Genomic DNA, 25186 nt, shown 5'->3' with positions numbered 1-25186 from the left:
CTCCTCACGTGGGAACCCGGGCCCACAGGCCCTCCCAGGACCCAAGGCTGGACCATACAGCTGGATCCTGGGAGATCATGAAGGTTCCCACAGACCACCCCATGGGCCCCGGCTGCAGACGCCTTCAGAACAAAAAGTCCAAGCAGGAGATGCAATGGGTGCAAATGGGACCGTTCGGAACACCAGATGACCCCTTAGGAGAAGCTGCGGTCTCATGGCCACCTTATAACCACATGCGCACTCCTGTCCCTCCTCTGCCTGAAACTGTCTGGAATAAGACTCCTTCGCCTTTTATGCTGATGTCCTGGGAACTAAGAACCAAGGGGAGGAGGAAACAGGAACAACTTCTTACCGTATTGTGCCAGCAAGGAGTGGGTTAAAGGCATATAACCAGTCATTCATGTCTTTGTCATTGAGAGCCTGCAAAAGGACCCCGCGGTGCTTTGTGCAGACAGCAAAGGTGTTGGGTGTCTGAAAGAGACACAGGAAGATGAGAAAGTTGCTGTGGCTGCTGAACAGTGGGGACCCCCCGCCGTCACAGAGGGAACACAGCACTTCACACTGAAGGCTCAGAGACCAGACACAAAAGAGAGATTCTGCACCACACGACAGAGCTCAGAACTCTCAAGGGAAGGCTGTGCATGGCAGAGAGAAGCAAGAGGGGAGGCACTGACCTTCACCATGGCCTGCTGGTCCTCGCTGTACTCCACCTGCGCTGTGGACAGGTTGATGATGCCCCGCTCCACTGGGTCTTTGTCACTGTTATAGATGAAGACATAGGGGCGACGGACCACGACAAAATGTTTAGCCCAGTTGCTGGAGAGTGGTTCCTTGAAGTGCAGATATCCTTTCTTAGAGACCACGGAGCTAAAAAGGACAGTACAAGAGAGATTAGTTTCCCACAAAAATAAAGTGAACATTAGCTGGGGACCATCCAAATGTTCCCAGGCCAAATGATCGATCTGGCCTAGAATCCCTCTGTTGAAGAAAGCAGTGCAAGAGCACACAGCATCACCACTGCAAGCTGTGCCAGGGGTGATGACACTCCCGGGGCAGGAACCCAACCCAGCTCTTTCACCTCGGATTCCACCGGCATCAGACTTCCATGCAGATCTGCAGCAGAGCTGCAATTAAGTTCTTGCTCATTTGTCTCTTCATACCTGTCATCCCTAGTCAATAAGGTACTTACCCTGGTCTAATTTCTTCAATATCTGGAACAAGATTGAGAAATTCATTTTTTCCTGCTCGGGCTAAATAGGGCGTTTCCACAGGTGGAATAATCTGAAACTGTTCAAATTCTGGGCAGGGACTTGAGGCCCGGGAATTGGCTTCTGGGGTCCTTGAAAAAAGAGAGGTTAGGAAGAAAGGGGTAACAAGAGCTTCAGTGAGATCACCGCACAACCACCTCACCTGGAGAAGCCAGGAACCTTGGCAGCATCCGTTCAGAGAGCTTAGCTAAGATAAAGCTGGCATCAAAAGGGTAATGCCAAATTCAACTGGTGTCATCCTTCAGCAGCTACAGAGGGCACTGATCACGGAGGAACACTGAGTCACTCAGTTTCTCTTCCCATTCTGAAGCCCACTAACAGAGCTGTCTGGAATAAGAACTTCACTCCCTTGTATGTTTCTATTTACCTAGGGCAGTGGTTCTCAGAGTGTAGGCTCCGATGGGTAGCTTCAATTTCACCTGAAAACGTGTTAGAACTTCAAATACTCAGATTCTAACCCAGATCTATGGAACTGGAAACTCTGGATGGAGTTCAGGCGTCTGGGCTTTAACGAGCCTCCCATGGAAGTCTGAGGGCCACTGACTGAGGGACTAGCAGAGCAAGTGAACAAATGGGAAAAACCCAGGTTCCTAAGTGACGGTGTGGAGCAGAGTGGCACCACTGCTCGGACCAGCCTCAAACTGCTGTGTGAGAAACATGCTCTGTACTGTTATCTTTGGAGAGCGGCTTAGCCTAATTATTTGTATTTCACTGATTTTCAAAAGCCTATTTCTGGAGTTCCTGCTGTAGTGCAACAGGATCGGTGGCATCTTGGGAGTGCTGCGATGCAGGTTTGATCCCTAGCCCGGCACAGTGGGTTAAGGATCCAGCGTTGTATAGCTGTGGCCTAGGTCACAGTTGTGGCTCATATCTGATCCCTGGCCTTGGAACTTCATATGCCACAGGGCAGCCAAAAAAAAAAAGAATTCCAATTAATAAAAGTAGCAGGAATGAGGAAAACACTAAAAAATAAATAAAAATAAAAAGCCCCCTTTTCTCATACTTTACCGTTTCTTGAATTGGGATGCATCTTATAATTGATGGCATGTTACATTTTAGTTGACGGTGCTTTTTCTTTCTTAGTAGCATATAAAAATAATGTCTTGCAGTTGACAGCATCCCTGATTTAATTAAATTACCTGGCTGTGTTATTTTCCCCAGCCCACTGTGTCAGTTTTGGTACAGGAAGACAGACAGCTGGGTGATAACCAGGTGGCTTCTGACAGGCGAGCATAATGGATGGAGACAGGACAGAGGAGATGGATGGTGCATTGCAGAACAGGGATTATAATGATGAATTCATGGAATCTAGACTTGTCTCTATTGTTCTTATCTATGTACTTCCTTGTGTCATTAAAACACTTTTTCCAAAGTAATTTCAAAATATGGAGTTCCTGTTGTGGCGCAGTGGTTAACGAATCTGACTAGGAACCATGAGGTTGCGGGTTCGGTCCCTGCCCTTGCTCAGTGGGTTAACGATCCGGCGTTGCCGTGAGCTGTGGTGTAGGTTGCAGACGCGGCTCGGATCCCGCGTTGCTGTGGCTCTGGTGTAGGCTGGTGGCTACAGCTCCGATTAGACCCCTAGCCTGGGAACCTCCATATGCCGCGGGAGCGGCCCAGGAAACAGCAACAACAACAGCAAAAACAACAACAACAACAACAACAAAGACAAAAAAAAAAAAAAATATTTTCGCCAGGATGGGGCTTCTTCTGCCTGATATAACTGGGGAGAGGATCAGGGGTGTGAATGGAAGAGCAAAGCAAGCACAGAAATGAAGAAGAGGAGCCAATAATTTGATGCATAAAGTTAGGAAGGTATGATGTTAAGAGATGTCAGCAGCATCTCACAGCCGCTGTGAAACCCAGAAGAAGCTCCATGTTTCCCGTGCTGCCCAGGGGGACGGTGCTGCCCTCAGCTGAGAATCACGGAGCTCGTGGCAAGGTGGCACTTCCCTGGGTTCTTGCATTAGCTTCTCTCAGTGAAGGCTGGGGACTTACTTCTGATCCGAAGAGTTGGCCCTAGTGTCCACGAGAGACGGGCAGGTGGAGGAGGGAGTGAGAGTAGCACTGCTGAAACTGGACACGGAGGATTCCCGTCTGATTGGAGAGATGTCGGATAACTAGAATAAACAGAACACAACAAGTGAGGTTCAGATGAACAAGGCTGCCCCCACAGGAAGACACTGTGACAGCCAGTGACCTCACATTTACACATCTTCTGTTTTAGGGCATTCAAGAAAACAACGCTTACAAATATTCTGCAGCCTAAGTGTCACAGTGGGAATCAAGACATTTACAAAAGAGGCAAGATGCTTTTTATGTTTATAAAATACACTTATATTTTATATGGCTACTGTCTCCTGCTGAATTAAATGACCCTATGTATATGTCCTGAGCACTTAGAACAACAGGCACTGTTTTAAGAATATGGCAGAGGCCCTGCCCTCCTGGAGCTCCAGTTCTAAGTGAAGAGGTGTACCGCAAACACTGTGAGAAGTGCCAGGCAAGGAGCAGTGCTGCAGCGAAAAACAAAGCAGGGAAGGAGGCGAAAACGTTTCAGAGAGCTGCTGGCTGTACACAGGGTGGTTAAAGGAAGTTTGCTCCAAAGAGGCAAAATTTGAGCAAAAAATGAAACAGATAAGGAAGTCAGTCATGGGAATATCCAGAAGATTATTCTGGGCCAAGGAGCAGCCAGTGTACACAGCCTCAAGGCAGAAAGCTTGGAGGGTCTAGGGAGCAGGAAAAAGGTCAGGAAGAACAGAGCAGAGGGAATGACATGGAAGTTCTTTACAGGGTTCACCTCACTGTCGAAGGAAACAAAATTTCATGCCACCAAGAACCTCAGACTTCTTGTGCTCTGCCATATAATAATAATACATCACCCCCTACAGAATATTCTTCTCCAAGGGATTCAGGGAAAAGCCAAAATGTTTCCCATCTGGTAATTTCTCTCACAGAAAAACACTCTTATCTTCAGAAGTCAGTGATCTGACTGAAAAGTTAAATAAATACAAGAGCAGGTATGTCATACATTCTCAAACATAACAATGCCCATCTCCAGCCACCTAAAAGCAGCGCAGCTTGAGGACAAGAAATGTGAGCTGCTCACCTTACAGTCACTGATGCTGCCGTGCACCTGGCTAAATTCTCGGTTGAAAGTGTGGGTGAGAAGCTGCAGGCACTAGGGAAAACAAAGGGAAGAGTGTTTTAATGGTTAAACAAAGCCCTGGATTAAAGCAGGAAAGGAAATAACATGCTGAAGATCCACAATGGAGCTCAGGTGCTACTCAAGTAGCTCTAGGATTAACTAAGGGAGAGCAAGGGAAGCCTGGTACACGCCTAATAAAGACGATAAACTGAATGGATAAAGTCATTCTCAAGACGACAAAAGTAGGCGTTCCCGTTGCAGCGCAGCAAAAATGAATTGACTAGGAATCATGAGGCTGCAGGTTGGATCCCTGGCCTCGCTCAGTGGGTTAAGGATCCGGCATTGCCGTGAGCTGTAGGTCATAGACAAGGTTCAAATCCCACACTGATGTGCTCTGGCGTAGGTCGATGGCTACAGCTCCGATTAGACCCCTAGCCTGGGAGCTTCCATATGCCACGGGCACAGCCCTAGAAAGAAAAAAAAAGCAGTTCCCCTAGCCTGAGAGCTTCCATATGCCATGGGCACAGCCCTAGAAAGAAAAAAAAGGAGTTCCCGTTGTGGCTCAGTGGTTAACGAACCAGACTAGGAACGAGGAGGTTTCGGGTTCGATCCCTGGCCTTGCTCAGTGGATTAAGTATCCAGCATTGCCGTGAGCTGTGGTGTAAGTCACAGATGTGGCTCGGATCCCGCATTGCTGTGGCTATGGCATAGGCTGGCAGCTACAGGTCCGATCAGACCCCTAGCCTGGGAACCTCCATATGCAGTGGGAGAGGCCCTAGAAAAGGCAAAAAGAGAAAAAAACGAAACTAAACAAAACAAACAAACAAAAAACTACAAAAGTGAACTACTGCAAACAGCATAGCTTAGAAGTGCTTAAGAATGCAACAGCATCTCTCTCATCCTTGGTCTGCTCTGGTACTAAAAGGCATGAAGATTTCTGGATTTCTGGATGGACATATGTCCAAAATCAACTAGAAGACACTCTATTAATGAAACTAAACACACGTAAAATTCCACTTATTTCTATATTCTATTGTTAGCCAGTTAGTTGCCCAGACACATGTGCCTAGAGGTCATCGTCAGCATCCCCTCTGCCCCGCCCTGCTGCATCCAGGCAACAAGGAGTGCCGACCCTGCCTTCTGAATGTCTCGGTCGTGCCCTCTTCACCCCACCCCGCGACAGTTAACAGACTATCATTTCTCATCTGGATTACTGAAACAAAGGATTATTTCTGACTCTCTCCTGTCTCTTCACCCTAAACCCATCCTCTTTATTGCTGCCAGAGGAATCTCTCTAAAACACAAATACCTGCGGATACTCTGAGCGATTCCAACCCCCTCTCCTGCATGGACTCCTTAACACCGATCTTGGCTCTCCCGTGGCGCATCCTTCCAAGGCCAGTTTACAAGCACCCCCTGGGGAGAGGCCTCTCCTCTGGCCCTCACGACATTTGAGATCACACCTCTATTATAAGCTCGTCACCCACTCACCTGTAAACTTATTAAGAGTAGAAACTGTCTTATTTATTTCTATATTCACAGCGTTAGCACAGGCCTTGAAACAGAGGCCCTCAAAGAAAGATGAAGATGCAAATGACAGAACAGAAACACTAGCGCCCAGAGCCTCCAGGGAGGGGGTGTCAGCAGAGGCAGAGGAAGGACTCATACCTTGGTGGCCAGCTCCTTCTCTCGGTCCACCAGGCTTTCAATGTCTGCTGAATCGTAGCCACTGCTCTCGCTGGGTGTGATGGCACTTTCAAAGGTGGTGGTTGAGATCTGAGAGGAGATGCTGGTGGAAGTGCTGAGGGTCCCACTGCTCAGGCTGGGGGACAACGAGTCGCTCAGGGATTTGGGGATGCTGTCACCAAGTCTTTCACGGAGTAGCAGGAAGTGGCGGGTTTTCTCCACCTAGGAAGATCGACACAGCTGCCTCAGCAAACATAAAGCGCATCAAGATCTTAATTAATTAGCAAAATGTGATGCCTCTACCATGATGGAAAACTGAAAAGCCAGGATCACAGACAGCAAGACTGATGCTTTGGGAATCCTGGCAGAGACTTCACGTGAGCACCCCCTGCCCTGGGTACCTCGTGCAGGAGCTCCAGCTTCTCTAGCTCCCACTGGTGCTCAAGGATGAGGCTGTCTCCACGGGGCCGCCAGCCTGCTAGGTTCTCTTCTCCCCGCACATATGCCACAGACGTATCCAAGATTTTCCTTCTCCTCCTCTGCATGCCTAAGAGGAAAAAACTCTTTTTTTTTTTTCAGAGAAAAACTCAAGTCCAATTTTAGCTCAGCGTAAATTAATAGTTCATATACATGGCAAATTGGGTTTAGTCTCAAGATACATGGGATTTTGATTACTAATAAACATCTATCCCTTCTGCCCTAAAGCAACTCTCTGAACTTCTTTTTTGGCCCCACCCACATCATGTGGATGTTCCTGGGCCAGGATCAAACTCGTGCCACAACAGCAATCTGTAGCAGTGACAATGCCAGACACTTAACCACTAGGCTACCAGGGAACTCTCTCCCTGAACTTCTTTTAAAACTGAGTTTTATACTCTTTGATAATTATTAAGCTGGTAATGGAACTTGAGAAAATGCTAGAAAGATTAAACAGTCTATACACTACTGTTTCAAATATACAAAAACACACTCATAAGGAAAAGTGGGCAAGGATCACACACTCACACACGCCTCATATCTGGTGCCTCAGTTAAGATGGCAGATGACACACTGGTTCAGTTACCATTATTTATCATTAATTTTTAAAAATATTATATGAGGAGTTCCTACCAGGGGTCAGTGGTTAACAAACCTGACTAGAATCCATGAGGATGCAGGTTTGATCCCTGGCCTCACTCAGTGGGTTAAGGATCTGGCGCTGCCATGAGGTATGGTGTAGATTGCAGACACGGCTGGGATCCAGTGTTGCTGTGGCTGTGGCATAGGCCAGCAGCTGTAGCTCCAGCTCTTATTTGACCTCTAGCCCGGGAACCTCCATATGCTGTGAGTGTGGCCCTAAAAAGACACACACAAAAAAATTATACGGGGAGTTCCCATTGTGGCTCAGTGGGTTAAAGAGCCAGCGTTGCCGTTAGCTGTGTTGTAGGTCAAGACTTGGCTCAGATCCTGCGTTGCTATGGCTGTGGCATAGGCCGGCAGCTGTAGCTCCAGTTCCAATTTGACCCCTAGCCTGGAAACTTCCATATGCCACAGGTGCAGCCCTAAAATAAATAAATAAATAAAACAAAAATGTTATACTGGTTTCACATTTAAAAGACATGAATTTCTGTTAATTAAAAAACTCCTGGGAGTTCCCGTCGTGGCGCAGTGGTTAACGAATCCGACTAGGAACCATGAGGTTGCGGGTTCGGTCCCTGCCCTTGCTCAGTGGGTTAACGATCTGGCGTTGCCATGAGCTGTGGTGTAGGTTGCAGACGTGGCTCGGATCCCGAGTTGCTGTGGCTCTGGCGTAGGCCGGTGGCTACAGCTCCAATTAGACCCCTAGCCTGGGAACCTCCATATGCCGCGGAGCGGCCCAAAGAAATAGCAAAAAGACAAAAACAAACAAACAAACAAAACTCCTGAAGGAACTATCTAGACAGTATAATTAGCTTCTATTGGGACCTGGATTTATACTCAAAGTCTTCTTTTTTTTTTTTTTTTTTTTTTTGTCTTTTGTCTTTTTAGGGCCGCACCCTCGGCATATGGAGGTTCCCAGGCTAGGGGTCAAATAGGAGCTATAGCTGCCGGCCTATGCCACAGCCACAGCAACTCAGGATTGGAGCCGAGTCTGCAACCTACACCACAGCTCATGGCAACACTGGATCCTTAACCCGCTGAGTGAGGCCAGGGATCGAACCCGCAACCTCATGGTTCCTAGTCGGGTTCGTTAACCACTGAGCCACGACGGGAGCTCCAAAGTCTTCTTTTCTAATCTCAATCTTACCTTGGGCCTTGATTCCAATACTTTCTCTCAAATTTACATTAAATGTTTTTTAAAAACCCTGATTTTTGTCCATGTTCCACTTTACCAACACAGAAATGTACGTTGCTACTTAAGGCCATCAGGCTGGAGGAAAAACAGCAGTCCAGGGAGACATGAGGACACAGAACAAGTTCAAGGTAATAATTTGTCCTTCTAGAGCATAGGAAGTTCAAATTCTAGTTTGATAGCACCTGTAAAGTTATACTGTCAAGTTATCTTTGGGGCTAAGGTGGGGAGGGAGATGGTTCTGAAGTTTTCCAAGCCAAATTCATTCTGACACACTCGGATGTTCTAAAGTATCCAGAGCCCAGTAACATTCTGTTTCATCTAGTTTTTACAACTGCATTGCATGTCAGAAACCAAAGAGTGCTGTAACTCAGAAAAAGCTAACTCCTACCATGCCACCAAAGTGGCTTGTAAAATAAAACTGGTTTCTAAAAAATGTTTATCTATCCTTCATGGGTTGGGTAGGTTTTTGATATAATATGCTCTAATTATGCAGAGATCACTACCACCCCCGATCTAGAGCTTACCTGGACTACCTGTGTCTGCCATTTTGCATAAACTGAGTTCATAAATTCCAGTGACTCGATTGCTGTTTGAATTAAAACAAATAAACTGCTTAATTATAGCACAAAAACACGAAAAATCTCAATTCTCTCGACTTAAAGCACTGTCTCCTCTGCTGGGACTACAACCCACCCTCAAATACAATTACAGACACTTCTCATCAGTTACTCTTCCTTTCCTATTCAGAACTTCTGTATATTTTTTTCTAGGAGGAAAAACTTTTGAACATTCTTATTTCAATGGATAAATAAAACGGAATCATAAACTAGATAATTTATAATACAAATGTAAAAATTAAACATTTACCCTTTTTTACCAGAAGAAGGAAGAGATGAGGGAGGTAAAAGTCTGACTAGAATGAAATGATAAACATCAACTTCTGAGAAGTGTGATGAGCAAGGTACTAACTCTCTCAGTTACACCTGATTTTTAAGCTGGTTCTTGATGCACAGGTATTGAGGGTGTTGTTTTCAACGTATGTTTACAGATCTTAAACATAAATCTTAAAAAAAAGAAAATCCCAATGGTAAACTTAGAAATAAGAATGACATTTAAAAGAACACTCAGTCCCTGCCGAACTGTTTGAGAAGTGTTGACATGTCATGTTCCTTTCTGCACTACCTCATCTATCTGTCAGCACACGATGAGATGCCAGCATTTAAGTCACTGCACTCTAGGCATCAGTTACCAAAACAGCTTACAGGTTGTGAACGAACCCTGAGAACAGCAGCTACAGATACCCAGAAGACTAGCTGATTCTGTGCAGGGCAATCCAACCAGAAGCTAAACTTGTCTCAAAAACTCACGAGTCTGGTGACTTTGAATAGCCGCTGCCGAAGAGGCTGCGCAGGGAGCGAGGCGGTGAGATCTTGGCGTCCCGGGAGTAGAAGACCATGCACACATCCTTGGTGATGACGGCGGGCTGGATGCAGTGATCCAGCTGAAAGCAGACAGGGCGGGCGCGGGTTAAACGCACACTGAGCACCTGTGACCTGTGATCACAGACGGGGCGCTATCATATTTAGAAAGCTGGTCCCACATGTTGGGGTGGAAGACTTCAGCTCTACCAATTATTTCAACAGCAAACCAATACACAGCATCTTTAAGGTCAGGTGGTATTCCTTGCAGATGCATTTATTTTTCTCAAAAAATGTTCAAAGTTTTTCCTGTGATAATGGCTAACATGCCAAGCACTGTTCTAAATCCTTGTCTACAGCCTCTCAACAGCTTTTGAGGTAAATGTTATTTACTGTCACCCCTGTTTAGGAGATGGGGAAACTGAGGCACAGAGAGATGAAGTCACTTGTCCAAGGACATGAGAGCAGTAAGTGGCAGTACAGGAACTCGAGCTCAGAGAGGCTACTTCTCCAGAGTCTGTGCTGCTCACCACTACTAGCCCTGGTCCACAACTACAAAAACAACAGGTGGGTTTTTTTTGCCAAGCCTGTGGCATGCAGAAGCTCCCAGGCCAGGGATCGAACCCATGCCACAGCAGTGACCTGAACCACTGCAGGGACAAGACCAGATCCTTAACCCACTGTGCCACATGGGAACCCCAAGAGGTAGTTTTCTTAAAATCATACATTCTTTGAAGAATAGATATTAGGCTAGTAAAGCTGAAGCTACAATATAAGTTATGTGGCTTTTTTTTTTTTTTTTTTTTTGTCTTTTTGCCATTTTCTTGGGCTGCTCCCGCGGCATACGGAGGTTCCCAGGCTAGGGGTCTAATTGGAGCTGTAGCCACCGGCCTACGCCGGAGCCACAGCAACTCGGGATCCGAGCCACGTCTGCGACCTACACCACAGCTCATGGCAACACTGGATCCTTAACCCACTGAGCAAGGGCAGGGACCGAACCCGCAACCTCATGGTTCCTAGTCGGATTCGTTAACCACTGCTCCACGATGGGAACTCCTATGTGGCTTTTTGATTAACTAGAGATGAGAACAGAATCTAATATAATCAGAAGAGTAAGCAAAGTATACTAAAATAAGTAGCTTAACGATATAGAGGGAGCAAGGAAGACAAAAATCAGTCACATCTTTCCTCCCCACTTCCTGGTATAATGTGCCCACTGTTCAGGGCTGGCCGTTCATGGCCACTCAGGTTCTGGGTCTTCTCACCTCCAGGTAGGCTGACAAGGTCATGTAGATCTTTTCCCCATAGGGTGTCACCCGGTTCAGAAGGAGGGAGTTGTGGAGGGAGCTATCCCACACGGCCTCGAAACGATAGAAGGTCCTAAGGTCAAAAAGGCAGAGGGAGTCACCCAAAAGCAGCTGATGTCATCTTGGTCCAGGTCCTGTCACTGTCAGGAATACTGCAGAATCCTACACCAACCAACGCTTCCAATGTACTGAGCTCTACCAGCAGAGCAGAACCTTCAGCTCCTGGGAGGGAAAGGTGGGCCCCCTCCTCTTGCCCTGACCATCATCAAGGAATACTTAAGCTCTTGTTATATACGCATATAATATAAATTTTGGACAAGTCTGTTTTCCTACTGCCTATAAACACAGAATAGTGAGATCAATCAAGTGGATAAAGATGAAAGGGATACGTGAATGTGGACAGAGACTAAAAGAAGACAGACTAAGCAAGCTCCTGTGTCAGTCAGTGAGGAGGGCAGGAAGCAAAGAGTCAGTCATTTGTGGGCTGCAGCCTGCGCATCTCAATCCCGTTCTGCTGAGCTTCAGAAATGTCACAGACACATCTGGAAGATTCATGAAAGAAACCGCATAGAGAGTCTTATTTAAAATAAAAGAATGGGAGTTCCCGTCGTGGCGCAGTGGTTAACGAATCCGACTAGGAACCATGAGGTTGCGGGTTCGGTCCCTGCCCTTGCTCAGTGGGTTAACGATCCGGCGTTGCCGTGAGCTGTGGTGTAGGTTGCAGACGCGGCTAGGATCCCGCGTTGCTGTGGCTCTGGCGTAGGCCGGTGGCTACAGCTCCAATTAGACCCCTAGCCTGGGAACCTCCATATGCCGTGGGAGCGGCCCAAGAAATAGCAACAACAACAACAACAAAAAAGACAAAAGACAAAAAAAAAAAAAATAAAATAAAATAAAAAAAATAAAAGAATGAAGAGGTTATTTGTAGCTGACATTTCAGTAAAAGACAATGACTTTTAATACCAGAGTCAGCCAATTATTATTTATCAGTTTTCAAATAACTAACTAGAAGCTTTATAAGCTTTATTATTTAATAAATACTAAAACTGAGTTGTTTTAGTATCTCTTTTCTCTCCAACTAGTAAAACATTGTAGGCCCTAATTAACATTAAACCTTCCAGTTCAGCACGTCTCAGCTGAAGCACCATTGTGAGTTCAAATGCAGTGTCACAGATCAGCCCCCAACTCTACCCTCAGCCCTCCCTCCTCAGCCCGGGTGAGACCCGCCCGGGAAGACACGTCACGAGGCCCTGCAGAGTGGGTTTCCCCTCTCCAGCAGCCTCTGCACGTGTGATACGGCTTCGGCATACCCTGCTCCCTGCCTGATACACCCCTCTGCATTCCTTCCCAAATGGTAACCTCACTGCTGCTATCTTTTTTTTTTTCCTTTCTTCTTTTTCTTTCTTTTCTTTTCTTTTCAGGGCCGCACCTGCGGCATATGGCAGTTACCAGGCTAGGGGTCAAATCAGAGCTATAGCTGCCGGCCTATGCCACAGCTACAGCAGCAATAGATCCGAGCCACATCTGTGACCTATGCTGTAGCCTGCGGCAATGCCAGATCCTTAACCCACTGAGCGAGGCCAGGGATCGAACCCACATCCTCATAGCGTTACTATCAGGTCCTAAACCTGCTGAGCCACAACGGGAACGCCACTGCTGCTACCTTTTCTGGGTATCCCATGACAAATAGCTGGCATGTCTTCTCTGGAAACACATCTCCAAGCTTCTTTCTCCAGAAACAGAGAGAAAACAATTCTTCTAAATGAATTTCTTAACCACATCTCATCCTTTGGGTGCTGGAGTTTGAAGCCTGATTACATCCTTTTGTACCTGCCCTGAGATCCAAGTCTTTCTGAAGTACAGTTGACTCTCAAACAACAAGGAGTTGGGGGGCCGACACTCCACACAGTCAAACATAGATATACAACTTACAGTCAGCCCTCAGTATCTGAGATTCCTTACCCACAGATTCAACCAACCGCAGATCATAGAGTGCTGTGGTACTTCCTACTGAAAAAAATGCACATGCAGGTGGACCAGCACGGTTCAAACCTGTGTTGTTCAAGGGTCAGCTGTATGTGATACGCTCTCAAATATCTAGCTTTTGAGGCACTGAGTGTGGGTCAAGAAAATTCTCTACAAAGACACCAAAGGAATAGACACAGAACTAACAAGACAAAGATGGACAAAGCACCCAAGGGACCCACAGAGCAACCACACATAAGGAAGGCAGAATATCTTTCCCCCACTTCCTGGGTTCATCAGAGAAAACTCTCTGCATCCATGAGGCCCTAGTTCCAATTTTCATTTTAATTTGGTTTAAGACAAATTCCAATATCGGGTAGTGAAATCCACTACTTCAGCAGAAGCCGCCTGGGGGTTCTGCCCCTGAGACCGCTCTCTTACTGCGTCTCAGTGTTTGCTGAGGCACGTGGACTGGGAGTGAACTGCTGCCCTGTGAGGTCTGGATACACTCGTGCTGAAGGGAAATGAAGCCCTTCTTAGCATGAGGGCATGTGTGACTTTGGAGACACCTGACAGAGATCCTTATCACCGCTGCCTCTATTCCATGATCCATTACGTTCCAAAGCAGAATTTAAGCACCTCTCAGGGCCAGTATTTAGGTTTCATGCTTCCCTTTCAATGAGACAAATGCTTTAAATTTGTGAAAGAAAGCTCCTTCACATTTCTGCTTTCTGGTTTTCACTTAACCTAAAGAGGAAATTTCACTGGTAGAAACTTGGCTAACATAAAAAAACTGACTTCAGGGAGTTCCCGTCGTGGCTCAGTGGAAACAAATCTGACTGTGATCTATGAGGACGCAGGTTCGATCCCTGGCCTAGCTCAGTGGGTTAAGGATCCAGGCAGCTGTGGTGTAGGTAGCAGATGCAGCTTGGATCTGGCATTGCTGTGGCTGTGGTGTAGGCCGGTGACTACAGCTCCAATTCGACCCCTAGCCTGGGAACTTCCACATACCTTGGGTGCAGCCCTAAAAAGACAAAACAAACAAACAAACAAAACCAAAGAAAATTGACTTCACTAAAATCTTGTAGCACTGGGATGTGCTGTGGGGGGTGGGAGTGGGGGTTTGTTGTTGTTTTTGCTGTTTTGTTTGGTGCCTGGGAATTACCGTAGCACATCCTTTTGAAACAGCCACCAAGGGCTGCAGTTCTTGAGAGGTGGTTGTAAGAAATACAATAAGACTGGTGAGCAATGTCAACTCAATCCAGCTAGCAAGAGAATTCAGAGTTAGAAACACGGCTGAATCCTGAGACAGGTTGTCCTGTATGGCTCCAAGGTGGTCAGGAAATAATGCCAAATGGATTTTCTCAAGGTGTTCTGGACCATGGCAGGGTGTGTATGTGTGTGTGTGTCTGTGTGTGTGTGTCTGTGTCTTTAAAGCACATTTCAGCTACATTAGGCTATACTGTCATGTAGTCTTCAATTTTCTTCCCTAAATCAGACAAAGAGAAAGGAGGGAAAATTTCCTTCACTACTGAACCAGGAATTTTTCTATTCCAAAAGAAGAAAATAAATAGACGAGACAAACAGGCCTAACAGGAGAAAGAGAAATGTTGAAAAATAAATAGAACATTTCTCACAGACTCAGCTATCCAAATAACTAAATTGGTCTCTACTACTGCACAGGACAAGACAAAGAAAAAACTGAACAATTATGCAAATTGTTCTGAGATTCTATATGTAATGAGGGGAGTAACATTCTACTTTGCAATGAAGAGGAAGACCTGAAGGGGTGTAAGAATAAAATGGGCAAGTTGGCTAAATGGAATAAGAAAATAATTAAGAACGCTACAAATTACTTGAGCTCCTATATGTGAAACTATACACATATCAGAAAAACCCAGGGCACGAGGTTGCAGAATAAGGTCTTGCTCTATCCTAGGCAGGCACAGGTTTGCATAGGGGAAAACTACGGAATCAAAACAGCCATCGAAGCAACATAAGACATAAAGCATTCTGGTAAACTAGAATCTTTACGCACAAAAAAGCAAACAGAAAATACCTAGGAAGATCCTTATCAAGAAAGAGCCTGCAAAAACACAGAAAAAGCTTTTGGTTAGTGTAGCAAAAGAAAAAGGAAAACAGAGAGAGAGAGAAAAAGAGGGGAGAAGAAAAAACAAACATATATAAAACAAATGTGCTGATAGGCAAAGTAAACTGAAATGGACAGACAATTAACAGAGGACTCCAGGGGCGGGTTGAGAGAGGGCTCACAATGACAGGGGTCCCTCTCCTGAGATGTTCTGCTCAGGAAAACGCTGGGCACAGAAGGGGATGTGAGGACTAGCTCTGTTAACATCCTTTGAGGAGGTGACTTGGGACTGGAAGTGGCAGGAAGCTGCTGTGGAGTTAAGGGAAAATCAAGTGTATTAGGTAACAGAGATGCAGGACTGGGAAGACAAGCACGAGGAATGGCCCTTGTCACGTGCACTCCACTATCGCACATCAGAAGAGCCCTTGAATACTCACATACTGCGTGTGTTCTCTAAGTTCAACTTTAAACATTAAACCTTAAGCAAAAAGAACAAAAGCTCTCTTTTTTTTTTTTTTTTTTTTTTGTTGTTGTTGTTGTTGCTATTTCTTGGGCCGCTCCTGCAGCTATGGAGGTTCCCAGGCTAGGGGTTGAATCGGAGCTGTAGCCACCGGCCTACACCACAGCCACAGCAACGCAGGATCCAAGCCGCATCTTCGACCTACACCACAGCTCACGGCAACGCCGGATCGTTAACCCACTGAGCAAGGGCAGGGACCGAACCCGCAACCTCATGGTTCCTAGTCGGATTCGTTAACCACTGCGCCATGATGGGAACTCCTAATTCAACTAAATATTAGATAAATCAATGAAACATGAGAGCAAAAAGAATTTTTGTTTAGTGTGAAACAAGAGTAACTGTGAAAACCTAGTGTGAAAACAAAGTTGAACATTTATTTATTTATTTATTTATTTTTTGTCTTTTTGCCTTTTCTAGGGCTGCTTCCCTTGGCATATGGAGGTTCCTAGGCTAGGAGTCTAATTGGAGCTGTAGCCGCCAGCCTACGCCACAGCCACAGCAACGCAGGATCTGAGCTGCGTCTGTGACCTATACCATAGCTCACAGCAACACCCGATCCTTAACCCACTGAGCAAGGCCAGGGACCGAACCCGCAACCTCATGGTTCCTAGTCAGATTTGTTAACCACTGGGCCATGACGAGAACTCCCTAAGTTGAACATTTAAAAGATTTTTTTTTTTTTTGGTCTTTTTTTAAGGCCACACCCGCGGCATGTGGAGGTTTCCAGGCTGGAGGTCGAATTGGAGCTATAGCTGCCAACCTACCCTACAGCCACAGCAACTCAGGATGTGAGCTGCATCTGTGACCTATGCCACAGCTCATGGCAACACCGGATCCTTAACCTACTGATCGAGGCCAGGGATCGAACATGCGTCCTCATGGATGCTAGTCAGATTTGTTTCCACTGAGCCATGACGGGAACTCCTAAAAAAATTTGATAATGTTGAGTTGTTAGGGAAAACAGCTGTTAGGGAGTTCCCCTGTGGTGCAGCAGGTTGGAGATCTGCTGCTGCCACAGCAGTGGCTCAGGTCACTGCTTTGGTACAGGTTCAATCCTCGGCCTAGAAACGTTAAAAAAAAAAAATTAAGGGAGTTCCCATCGTGGCTCAGCAGAAATGAACATGACCAGTATCCATGAGGACGCAGGTTCAATCCCTGGCTTCAATCTGTGGGTTAAGGATCCAGCGTTGCCATGAGCTGTGGGGTAGGTTACAGACACGGCTTGGATCTGGTGTTGCTGTGGCTGTGGTATAGGCCGGAAACTGCAGCTCCCATTCGACCCCTAACCTGGGAACCTCCATATGCCACAGGCGCAGCCCTAAAAAGACAAAAAAAAAAAAAAAAAAAAAAAAAATTAAAGCAAGTGTTCAAAGTGTGTAGCTTTTTATTCTTGACTGACAAAGCCAAATTCATCTTTTATACCGTCTGACCTACTGCCAGGCAGGAATCAAAGGACTTATGAAGATTACTCTAAGTAGGAAAGTTCAGCATAACCAGCACTTCAAACAAACAGCATCTTTCCCTGTGCATTTTGCTAAGCACCACAGGGAGATTTAAGATCTATTTCTCAGAGCTGCAAAGAAACTGTGTTGAATGCCAGCTGAACAATTGCTGTAAGAGTCTGGTAGAAGAGAGAATGCAGGGTTAATGCTAACTTCAGAGAAATGAAACTGTCCAAGATTTTGCTCAGGAAGAAGCCACGGGGGTATCAAAGCACCCTTCTTTATCTCTGCACTCCCCCCCACCCCACATACATACACACCCTTCTCTCCTCTCGACCATACACAGTCCTGTCAGTTCCTCTTACATACAAACAGCAAAAAGACATTTGTTTTTTTCCTCATTCCTCTACAAAACTATAACACAAGGAAACAATGTAAAGAAATTCATTCTGGCCCACACTTTTTCTTTTTTGTCTTTTGTCTTCTCAGGGCCGTACCCTTGGCATATGGAGGTTCCCCGGCTAGGGGTCCAATCTGAGCTGCAGCTGCTGGTCTATACCACAGCCACAGCAATGCCAGATCTAAGCCTCGTCTGTGACCTATACCACAGCTCATAGCAACGCTGGATCCTTAATCCACTGAGTGAGGCCAGGGATCGAACCCACAATCTCATGGTTACTAGTCGAGCTTGTTAACCACTGAGCCACGATGTGAACTCCCTCTATTTTTTTTTTTTTTTTTTTGGATCCTTAACCCACTGAGCCACAAAGCAACTCCCCAGCCCAAACTTGTAATTCTGCTTCTGCTTACTGTCTTATTTTTTCTCTCCTTCTTGCCAACCTATGTGAGCAAGTTTTTCAGGAGCAGAGAGACCACAGAGAAATCCTGTAATACGAAGCCTGTGTTCTGCGCACACATTGGAGCACACAGACACTCCCACTGCCCAGCCCTCAATACGTAAAAAAAAAAAAAAAAATGGAGACTCTGTGCAGGATGATGGGACTCCTTTCCCAGGAAGGTAAAAACACCTCAGCAGATTTAGTTTCCTGTCAGACACAGGAAAGCAGACCAGCTACGTACTTCTTGCATTTTGTCATCACTTGATTATAAGACGGAATATTAAGGGAAATTAAACTTAAAAGTGCAATTCATTATTTATAGCAGCCAATCCTGGTCAGGAGAGTTTATAATAACTTACTGCCTTCATGCAGAAATGAAAATGAAAAGTGCTGAGACGCCTTGAGCTGACACTGGCAGCAACAGGATGAACACAGGGGGTTCACTCTACTTTGGAGAGCATGTCTCCATGACACCCGAGACTGACAGGTCTTTCTCCGGAGCAACCACTTCCCAGGAAAACATTTCATCTGAGACACAATTAATTTCTGCTTTTAAGCCTTTAGGTAACATGCTGAGTGTTCTTTTCCTGCTTTTTCTCTATCACTATGGTACACTGCCTCTACGGCTGACTCGGCCCTTCCCCAGTGCCGCACCTGCTAGAGTTGTGGGAAGACTTCAGGTACTTGGCAGAGATGATATTTAGGGAGAGGATGGCATCAACTGCGGCTTCGTCCACCTCAGGCTTACTCCTAATCCGGCCTAGAAGAAAGAAAGCAGAGCATGGGTACATTTAAAGGCCCACCAGTAATCCTCTCAACCTTTGCATAATTTCAGGTGCCAGAAGGACATCTGGCCAGCTGGAGAATGCTCGGCCTTCTGTTCTCCGGAGTCTGTCTCTCCTTTGCACCCCACATTCAGTCAACTGTGAAAGCTTATTGGTTGTTCAAAGAGCTTCTCATATTCATCTCAACTTTTTTTTTCTCTTATTTGGCTGCACCCGTGGCATGTGGAAATTCCCAGGCTGGGGATCAAACGCACACCGCCACAGAGACAACACTGGATCCTTAACCCACTGGGCCTCACTGGGAACTCCTTACCTCAACTTTGATTTCCAATATCACTGCCCTGCTCAGGAAGGTCCTCCCCTTCCAACTGGAAACACTGCAACGGCCACTTAACTCCCAGCTCCCTCTTTCCGGTCCACCCTACACTCAGCTCATGTAAACTTCTGAAGCCACTGCCTTCATTATACCACTTTCTTGTTCAAAAAGTCTTATAATTCTGTTTTCAAGTTAACACCAGGGAATGAAGCTGGACTGTTCTGGGTTCAAATCTCAGCTCCAACACTGTCGGTGTGGGCCAGGCGTATGTTCAACCTCTCTGAGCCTCATCTGTCAAGTGGGAATAACAATTCTTCCCTTATAAGATCATTAAGATCATGTATGTCTGTTATATTAATCTAATATTTATGGAGTATTCAGAGAAGCACCTGCTACACTGCATGCTTGTTAAATAATAAATCATAGGGTTGTAGAGAATCCTTAGTGACTACTTCCTCTGCACCCTACCCCTCCCTTTCTGGTCAGAAAGCATCTCTTCTGTTTTGTCTAAAATTCAATTTTGAAAATCTTGGAAGCCACTGCCCCAGACAGGACAGAGTTAAATTTTCCTTCCAGGGGTTCTCTGTCTGGTTCATAGGCACTCAAGGGTTCACGGATAGAACTGAGGATGTCTGGGAGTCCTTGCTGGAGTGCAATGAATTAAGAATTGGACTGTAGCAGTTCAGGTTGCTGCAGAGGCATGGGTCTGATCTCCAGCCTGGCAAAATGGGTTACAAGATCCAGTGTTGCTACAGTTGTGGTGTAGATGGCAGCTGTGGCTCAGATTCAATCCCTGGCCCAGGAATATCCATGTGCCACAGGTGTAGGCATTAAAAAAACAAACAAACAAACAAACAAAAAAGATGGAGTTCCCGCTGTGGCTTGGAGGTAACAAACCCCACTAGTATCCATGAGGATGCAAGTTTGATCCCTGGCCTTTCCTCAATGGGTTAAGGATCCGGCCTTGTCATGAACTGTGGTGTAGGTCAAAGAGTGGCTCAGATTTGGTGTTGCTGTGGCTGTGGCAGAGGCTGGCAGCTGTAGCTCTAATTCGACCCCTAGCCAGGGAACTTCCACATGCCAAGGATATGGTCCGAAAAAGAAAAAAAAAAAAAAAAGATTCCAGGAGATCTTAATTAGATGGGAAAAAAGATTACAAGTTTATTTTTGGGAACCCCTAACTGAAATCTGGCTTTTCCTTCAATTATGAGGAGAGGGCACAAATCACAGGAGAATCCGCAATAACCGTGACTCTGCCCCCAGCAGAAATCACAGATGTTTCCAGATCACACTCATGTAAAATACCTTGACATTCATTACCATTTTGAAATGACAGAAATTAGACCTGCTGCTTATTTAACACATCAATAAAGAGTTTGTCACATATTTCTTATTTTTCCAAATGTATTTCAATATTATCAGTTCCCTTTACAATCCTAAGTACTTTATTCAAAAACATCATTCTGCGGCTGAAGTGAACCACTGCCAAAGGGTCCATGGCTAAAATAGGTTCAGACCTCCTCCCTGCTTTAGCCTACGGTTCCCAAAGCTTATGCTGCTTGGCCAGTCTTTTCCTCTCGCTATGCCTTAGTTTTTTTTTTTCTTTTTCTTTCTTTTTTTTTTTTTTTTTTGGTCTTTTGAGGGCCCCACCGTGGCATTTGGAGGTTCCCAGGCTAGGGGTCAAATCAGAGCTACAGCTGCCGGCCTACACCACAGCCACAGCAACGCCTGATCTGAGCAGCATCTGTGACCTACACCGCAGCTCATGGCAATTCTGGATCCTTAACCCACTGAGCAGGGCCAGGGATCGAACCTGCGTCCTCATGGATCCTAGTCAGGTTCATTACCGCTAAGCCACAATGGGAACTCCAACACTGTGCCTTAGTTTAATTTCTCCACTCCAGCCATAGGTTTCTAGCCATTTGCATGTTAGACATTCCTGGCTCTAACTTCAAATGCTTCTGAAAAACAAACCCTCTGTTTTCTCCCAAATCTACTCAGATCCTCTCCTACAAAGCTCAACCAGTCCTCCTAGGTCGTTGTTGTTGCTGTCTCTTAACACAGGTCTTTTGCAGCTATTCTCCTTTGGTACTGCGGACACACACACACGCTACCTCTTCACCCAGACCACAAGCTCCCAGGAGCAGAGGCTCTTCTCCTGGCCCCGCTCAGCTCTGCACAGAACCACCCCCACAGTATCGGGAAAAAGAACAGGCACTGGGAAATGAGACTCAAGGCCCCTCTACTCTGCAGTCACGTTCTCCAGTGCCGTCTTCCACGCACTCCCTGTGCACCAACCAGGGAGTGATCACTTCTCCGAGAAAGCCGGGCTCCATTCTCAGCTGGGGAAACGTACTCACCTACCACCAGCTCGCGAACATCTTTCCAGTGGAGTTCACTTCCCTTCTCATGGATAAGGGTCACCGTGATCCTTCGCTGGATGCCCTAGGAAACGGAGCAGAGTCCTTGTTTGTTCTTTCTGGGTTGTGTAGTGTGGGGTGGACAGGAAGGAAGGGCATGGAGAGACGGGGGAAATGCTGGCCACACTGTTATTCTTGACAAGGGACATGGGTCAGGGACTAAGGAAGAGCCAGGCTCTGATATGGCTTCAAGAACAGATGCCCAGGAGTTCCTGTTGTGGCTTAGCAGAAACGAATCTGACTAGCATCCATGAGGTTGCAGGTTTGATCCCTGGCCTCATTCAGTGGGTTAAGGATCCAGTGTTGCTGTGGCTGTGGTGTGGGCCAGCAGCTTCAGCTCTGATTTGACCCCTAACCTTGGAACCTCCATATGCTGTGAGTTTGGCCCCAAAAAGACAAAAAAAAAAAAAAAAAAAAAAAGAACAGATGCCCAGATTGTTATGTCCCAGAGTATGTCCACCTGGGGGTCATAAGCACTTCTTCTTCTTCTTCTTTTTTTTTTTTTTTTTGGTCTTTTTGCCTTTTCTAGGGCTGCTCCTGCGGCATATGGAGGTTCCCAGGCTGGGGTCTGATCGGAGCTGTAGCCACCGGCCTACACCAGAGCCACAGCAACGCAGGATCCGAGCTGCGTCTGCAACCTACACCACAGCTCACGGCAATGCCGGATCCTTAACCCACTGAGCAAGGCCAGGGATCGAACCCGAAACCTCATGGTTCCTAGTTGGATTCGTTAACCACTGAACCACAACGGGAACTCCCCCATAAGCACTTCTGAGCACTGACTGAGTCTACTTCTGATTTGCCAAGGGGGGGGGGCCCTACATTGCATGGTCAGATTTTTAGTCCACTGAAACCTACACCCTCTATCTCCACTACGAAGTTCTGGCTGTGAAAGTATTTTGCAAACATCATGAAGTTAGAATTGCATAAAATAACATGGGAGTTGCATAACTTATAGTAATCGAATAAAACAAACTCTTTCAAAATAGCTCTTTTAAAATACATTTATACATAAAAGCAAAGGCATATATAAGCTAAGATTTGAGAAACATTAAGGAGGGGGAAAAAAAAAGACAGGGCAATGTCCCCCCAACCTCCAAATCCCCTTGAAATGGAGATAAAAGCAGAGACTCAGAGAGTTGTTTCTTATTCTTTTTTTTGGTGTTCCCCTTTAAACCCTCTCTTGCTCCTTCATTAGTACCTGGTGAAGCAAAAATGTCCCTTGGCAGGGCAAGCCTGCTGTATGGTCAACCACAGCTGGGATATACCTATAAAAACAGAAATGCAAAGGAAAGAAGTCAGAAAGAATGCTTTTGCTAACTAAGTATGACTTCGTGTGCAAGGTCCTCCCTGGTCGCTCTTGCCTTCTTTGTCTTTGTTTTTCAAAACTTGGATCCCCTGTCTTTCTGACCATTTGGGCTTCTAATTAGACAGTCACTCACATTTAGCAAACCTTTCCATATATCTGTCTCATCATCTCAACTAGACTGAAGTGTCCAAAGGGCAGTAACATCTTTTGGCTCCATCCCTGCTCCTTGTCTAACTGATATTCCATAAATCGTGTATTACCGCAATGAGAAGTGTCAGGAGGTAAGAAAGAGATAATTTCAGATTCTAGATCATTTTTTAAGAACCAGAAAGCAATTAACTCAGTAGAAACCATTACTGTAACTACTTCTCCCTCATAATGCAAGTTATAATCACATTACAGATCTCTGTGGAAAAGTCTAGTTCCTTAAAGCAATGTCACTACTGATGACTAGAGACCAATAGAGCCAACTCTCATACTCACTTCACAGCAGGAACCCAATAAATGTTTCATGGAGGGGATCATGACGGTGGACTCAGCATCATAAACAGAGGATCATTAAGGTAACATTTATCCCCTACCTTTTACATTAACTGATACAGCTCTTTGCCTGCTTCAGGAGAGGGATCTCCCTTGTTTGGGGTATTCAAAAGCATTTTAGGGGGATGGAGGAGGGATGGATCGGGAGTTTGGGGTTAGGGGATGCAAAAAATTATATACAGAATGGATAAACAACAAGGTCCTATTATACAGCACACGGAACTCTATTTAGTATACTTTGATTAAACCATAATAGTTAAGAATATAAAAAGAATGTGTGTATAGAGACAGTGTATATGTACAGCAGAAATTAACACACTATAAATCAACTATACCTCAGTTTTTTAAAAAAAACATTTTAGGGAATTCCCATCGTGGCGCAGTGGTTAATGAATCTGACCAGGAACCATGAGGTTTCGGGTTTGATCTCTGGCCTTGCTCAGTGGGTTAAGGATCCGGCGTTGCCTGAGCTGTGATGTAGGTCGAAGATGCGGCTTGGATCCTGCGTTGCTGTGGCTGTGGTGTAGGCCGGTGGCTACAGCTCTGATTAGACCCCTGGCCTGGGAACCTTCATATGCTGCGGGAGCGGCCCAAGAAAAGGCAAAAAGCCAAAACAAAAACAAAAACAAAAACCCCAAAAAACACAACATTTTAGAGACAACTATAAACAGTAATGACATTTGCCACTTAGTCTAATGACTCATACTGAGAGAGTAAGCTGATGTTGACCATTTTGATCTGAGCTGATGGTCCTTAAGTGGGGATGATTTTGCCCCTGAGGGGACATCTGGCAATGTCTGCAGACATCTGTGGCTGTCACAGCAAAGAGGTGCTACTGACATCTTAAGTTAGAGGCCAGAGATGCAGCTAAAGATCCTACAATACAAGGAAAACTCCCAACAACAGAGAATCATCAGGCCCAATTAGTGCAGAGGTTGAGAAACTCTGGCCTATGGCAACATGCTGTTCCCTAACCCCTCACTGAGACATTAACATAAGTCTTTGGCCCTATTATGTGCAATATGCTTCTGACTCCCTTTGTTTTGCTGCTGATAAAACCCACTGTGTAGGTCGTCTTCCCTTATAACAAAGTTCCAGTCTCCAGGATCCTGATGTTGCTAAGAAGAAGATAAATTATTACACCAGATAGTCAGCTGTCTGACAAACATGTGATTCAAACAATAATATAAGGACTCTCAAGTTCAAATCAAAACTGGAATGTGACAATGATTCGTGAACCTGAAGACCAGAGGGACCCAAAATTACACTTTCTAATTTCGAAAAACCTCTGTATTTAAAAGTTGAGAAAGTTGGACTTACTCTCCTGTAGGCTCCAGTTCACTGATCTCAAACCAAACCAGAAGATCATACTTGCTCATGCTCTGGCCGAGGCTGGTTTTGCTCATGGTATTCAACTTGGTGGCTGGAACTTTTAAAAGTTTTTTGAAAATGTTAAAATTTGGTCCAAGTGTACCCAGCAAAGGTATAAGCTTCACTACAAGGACACACTAGGGAAAGGCAGCAAGAGTAGGGGTAATGGGGGCAGATTTCAGGGCAGAAGACCCTGAGTAACTTCACTGTCAACAACATTAGCACCTCTAACTTCAGCGAGCAAGGAAAACAGAGAGCCAGTGTCTTTCTCCCTCTCAAAAAACTATCCAATGATGAGAAAATGGGTTCTATGTAGAGAAAATGTGCTCACGAAACCGTTAAAAACCCTCCCTTAGTCTCTCACATTTGCAGCAGGCAGAGCTCAGTAATGATGCACAAGAGACCACATGGGGAGAGCCTCATCGCAGCCAGTGTGGGGGAGAAAGACC

The 25186-nt window shown here is 45.7% G+C and overlaps 1 protein-coding gene across 12 annotated transcripts in view; it reads right to left on the bottom strand.

The window, feature by feature from the left end:
- Positions 1–25186, bottom strand: part of KIF1B (kinesin family member 1B) — a 168322-nt gene that overhangs the window by 4368 nt on the left and 138768 nt on the right. For all 12 annotated transcript variants that reach the window (XM_021095324.1, XM_021095318.1, XM_021095315.1 and 9 more), the window contains 14 exons: positions 24687–24795; positions 22719–22785; positions 21458–21542; positions 18651–18756; positions 11100–11214; positions 9784–9917; positions 8941–9002; positions 6504–6649; positions 6085–6324; positions 4378–4449; positions 3267–3388; positions 1190–1339; positions 675–867; positions 353–471 (listed from right to left, as the gene is read on the bottom strand). In XM_021095324.1, coding sequence (XP_020950983.1) covers positions 353–471; positions 675–867; positions 1190–1339; positions 3267–3388; positions 4378–4449; positions 6085–6324; positions 6504–6649; positions 8941–9002; positions 9784–9917; positions 11100–11214; positions 18651–18756; positions 21458–21542; positions 22719–22785; positions 24687–24795 — 1720 coding nt within the window. The remainder of the gene's footprint in view (positions 1–352; positions 472–674; positions 868–1189; positions 1340–3266; positions 3389–4377; positions 4450–6084; positions 6325–6503; positions 6650–8940; positions 9003–9783; positions 9918–11099; positions 11215–18650; positions 18757–21457; positions 21543–22718; positions 22786–24686; positions 24796–25186) is intronic.

The sequence above is a fragment of the Sus scrofa genome, chromosome 6, assembly GCF_000003025.6.
Source record: "Sus scrofa isolate TJ Tabasco breed Duroc chromosome 6, Sscrofa11.1, whole genome shotgun sequence".
Taxonomy (NCBI): Eukaryota; Metazoa; Chordata; class Mammalia; order Artiodactyla; family Suidae; genus Sus; species Sus scrofa.
The sequence above is the reverse complement of the archived record's forward strand: the minus strand, read 5'-3'. Positions and strand labels throughout refer to the sequence as shown.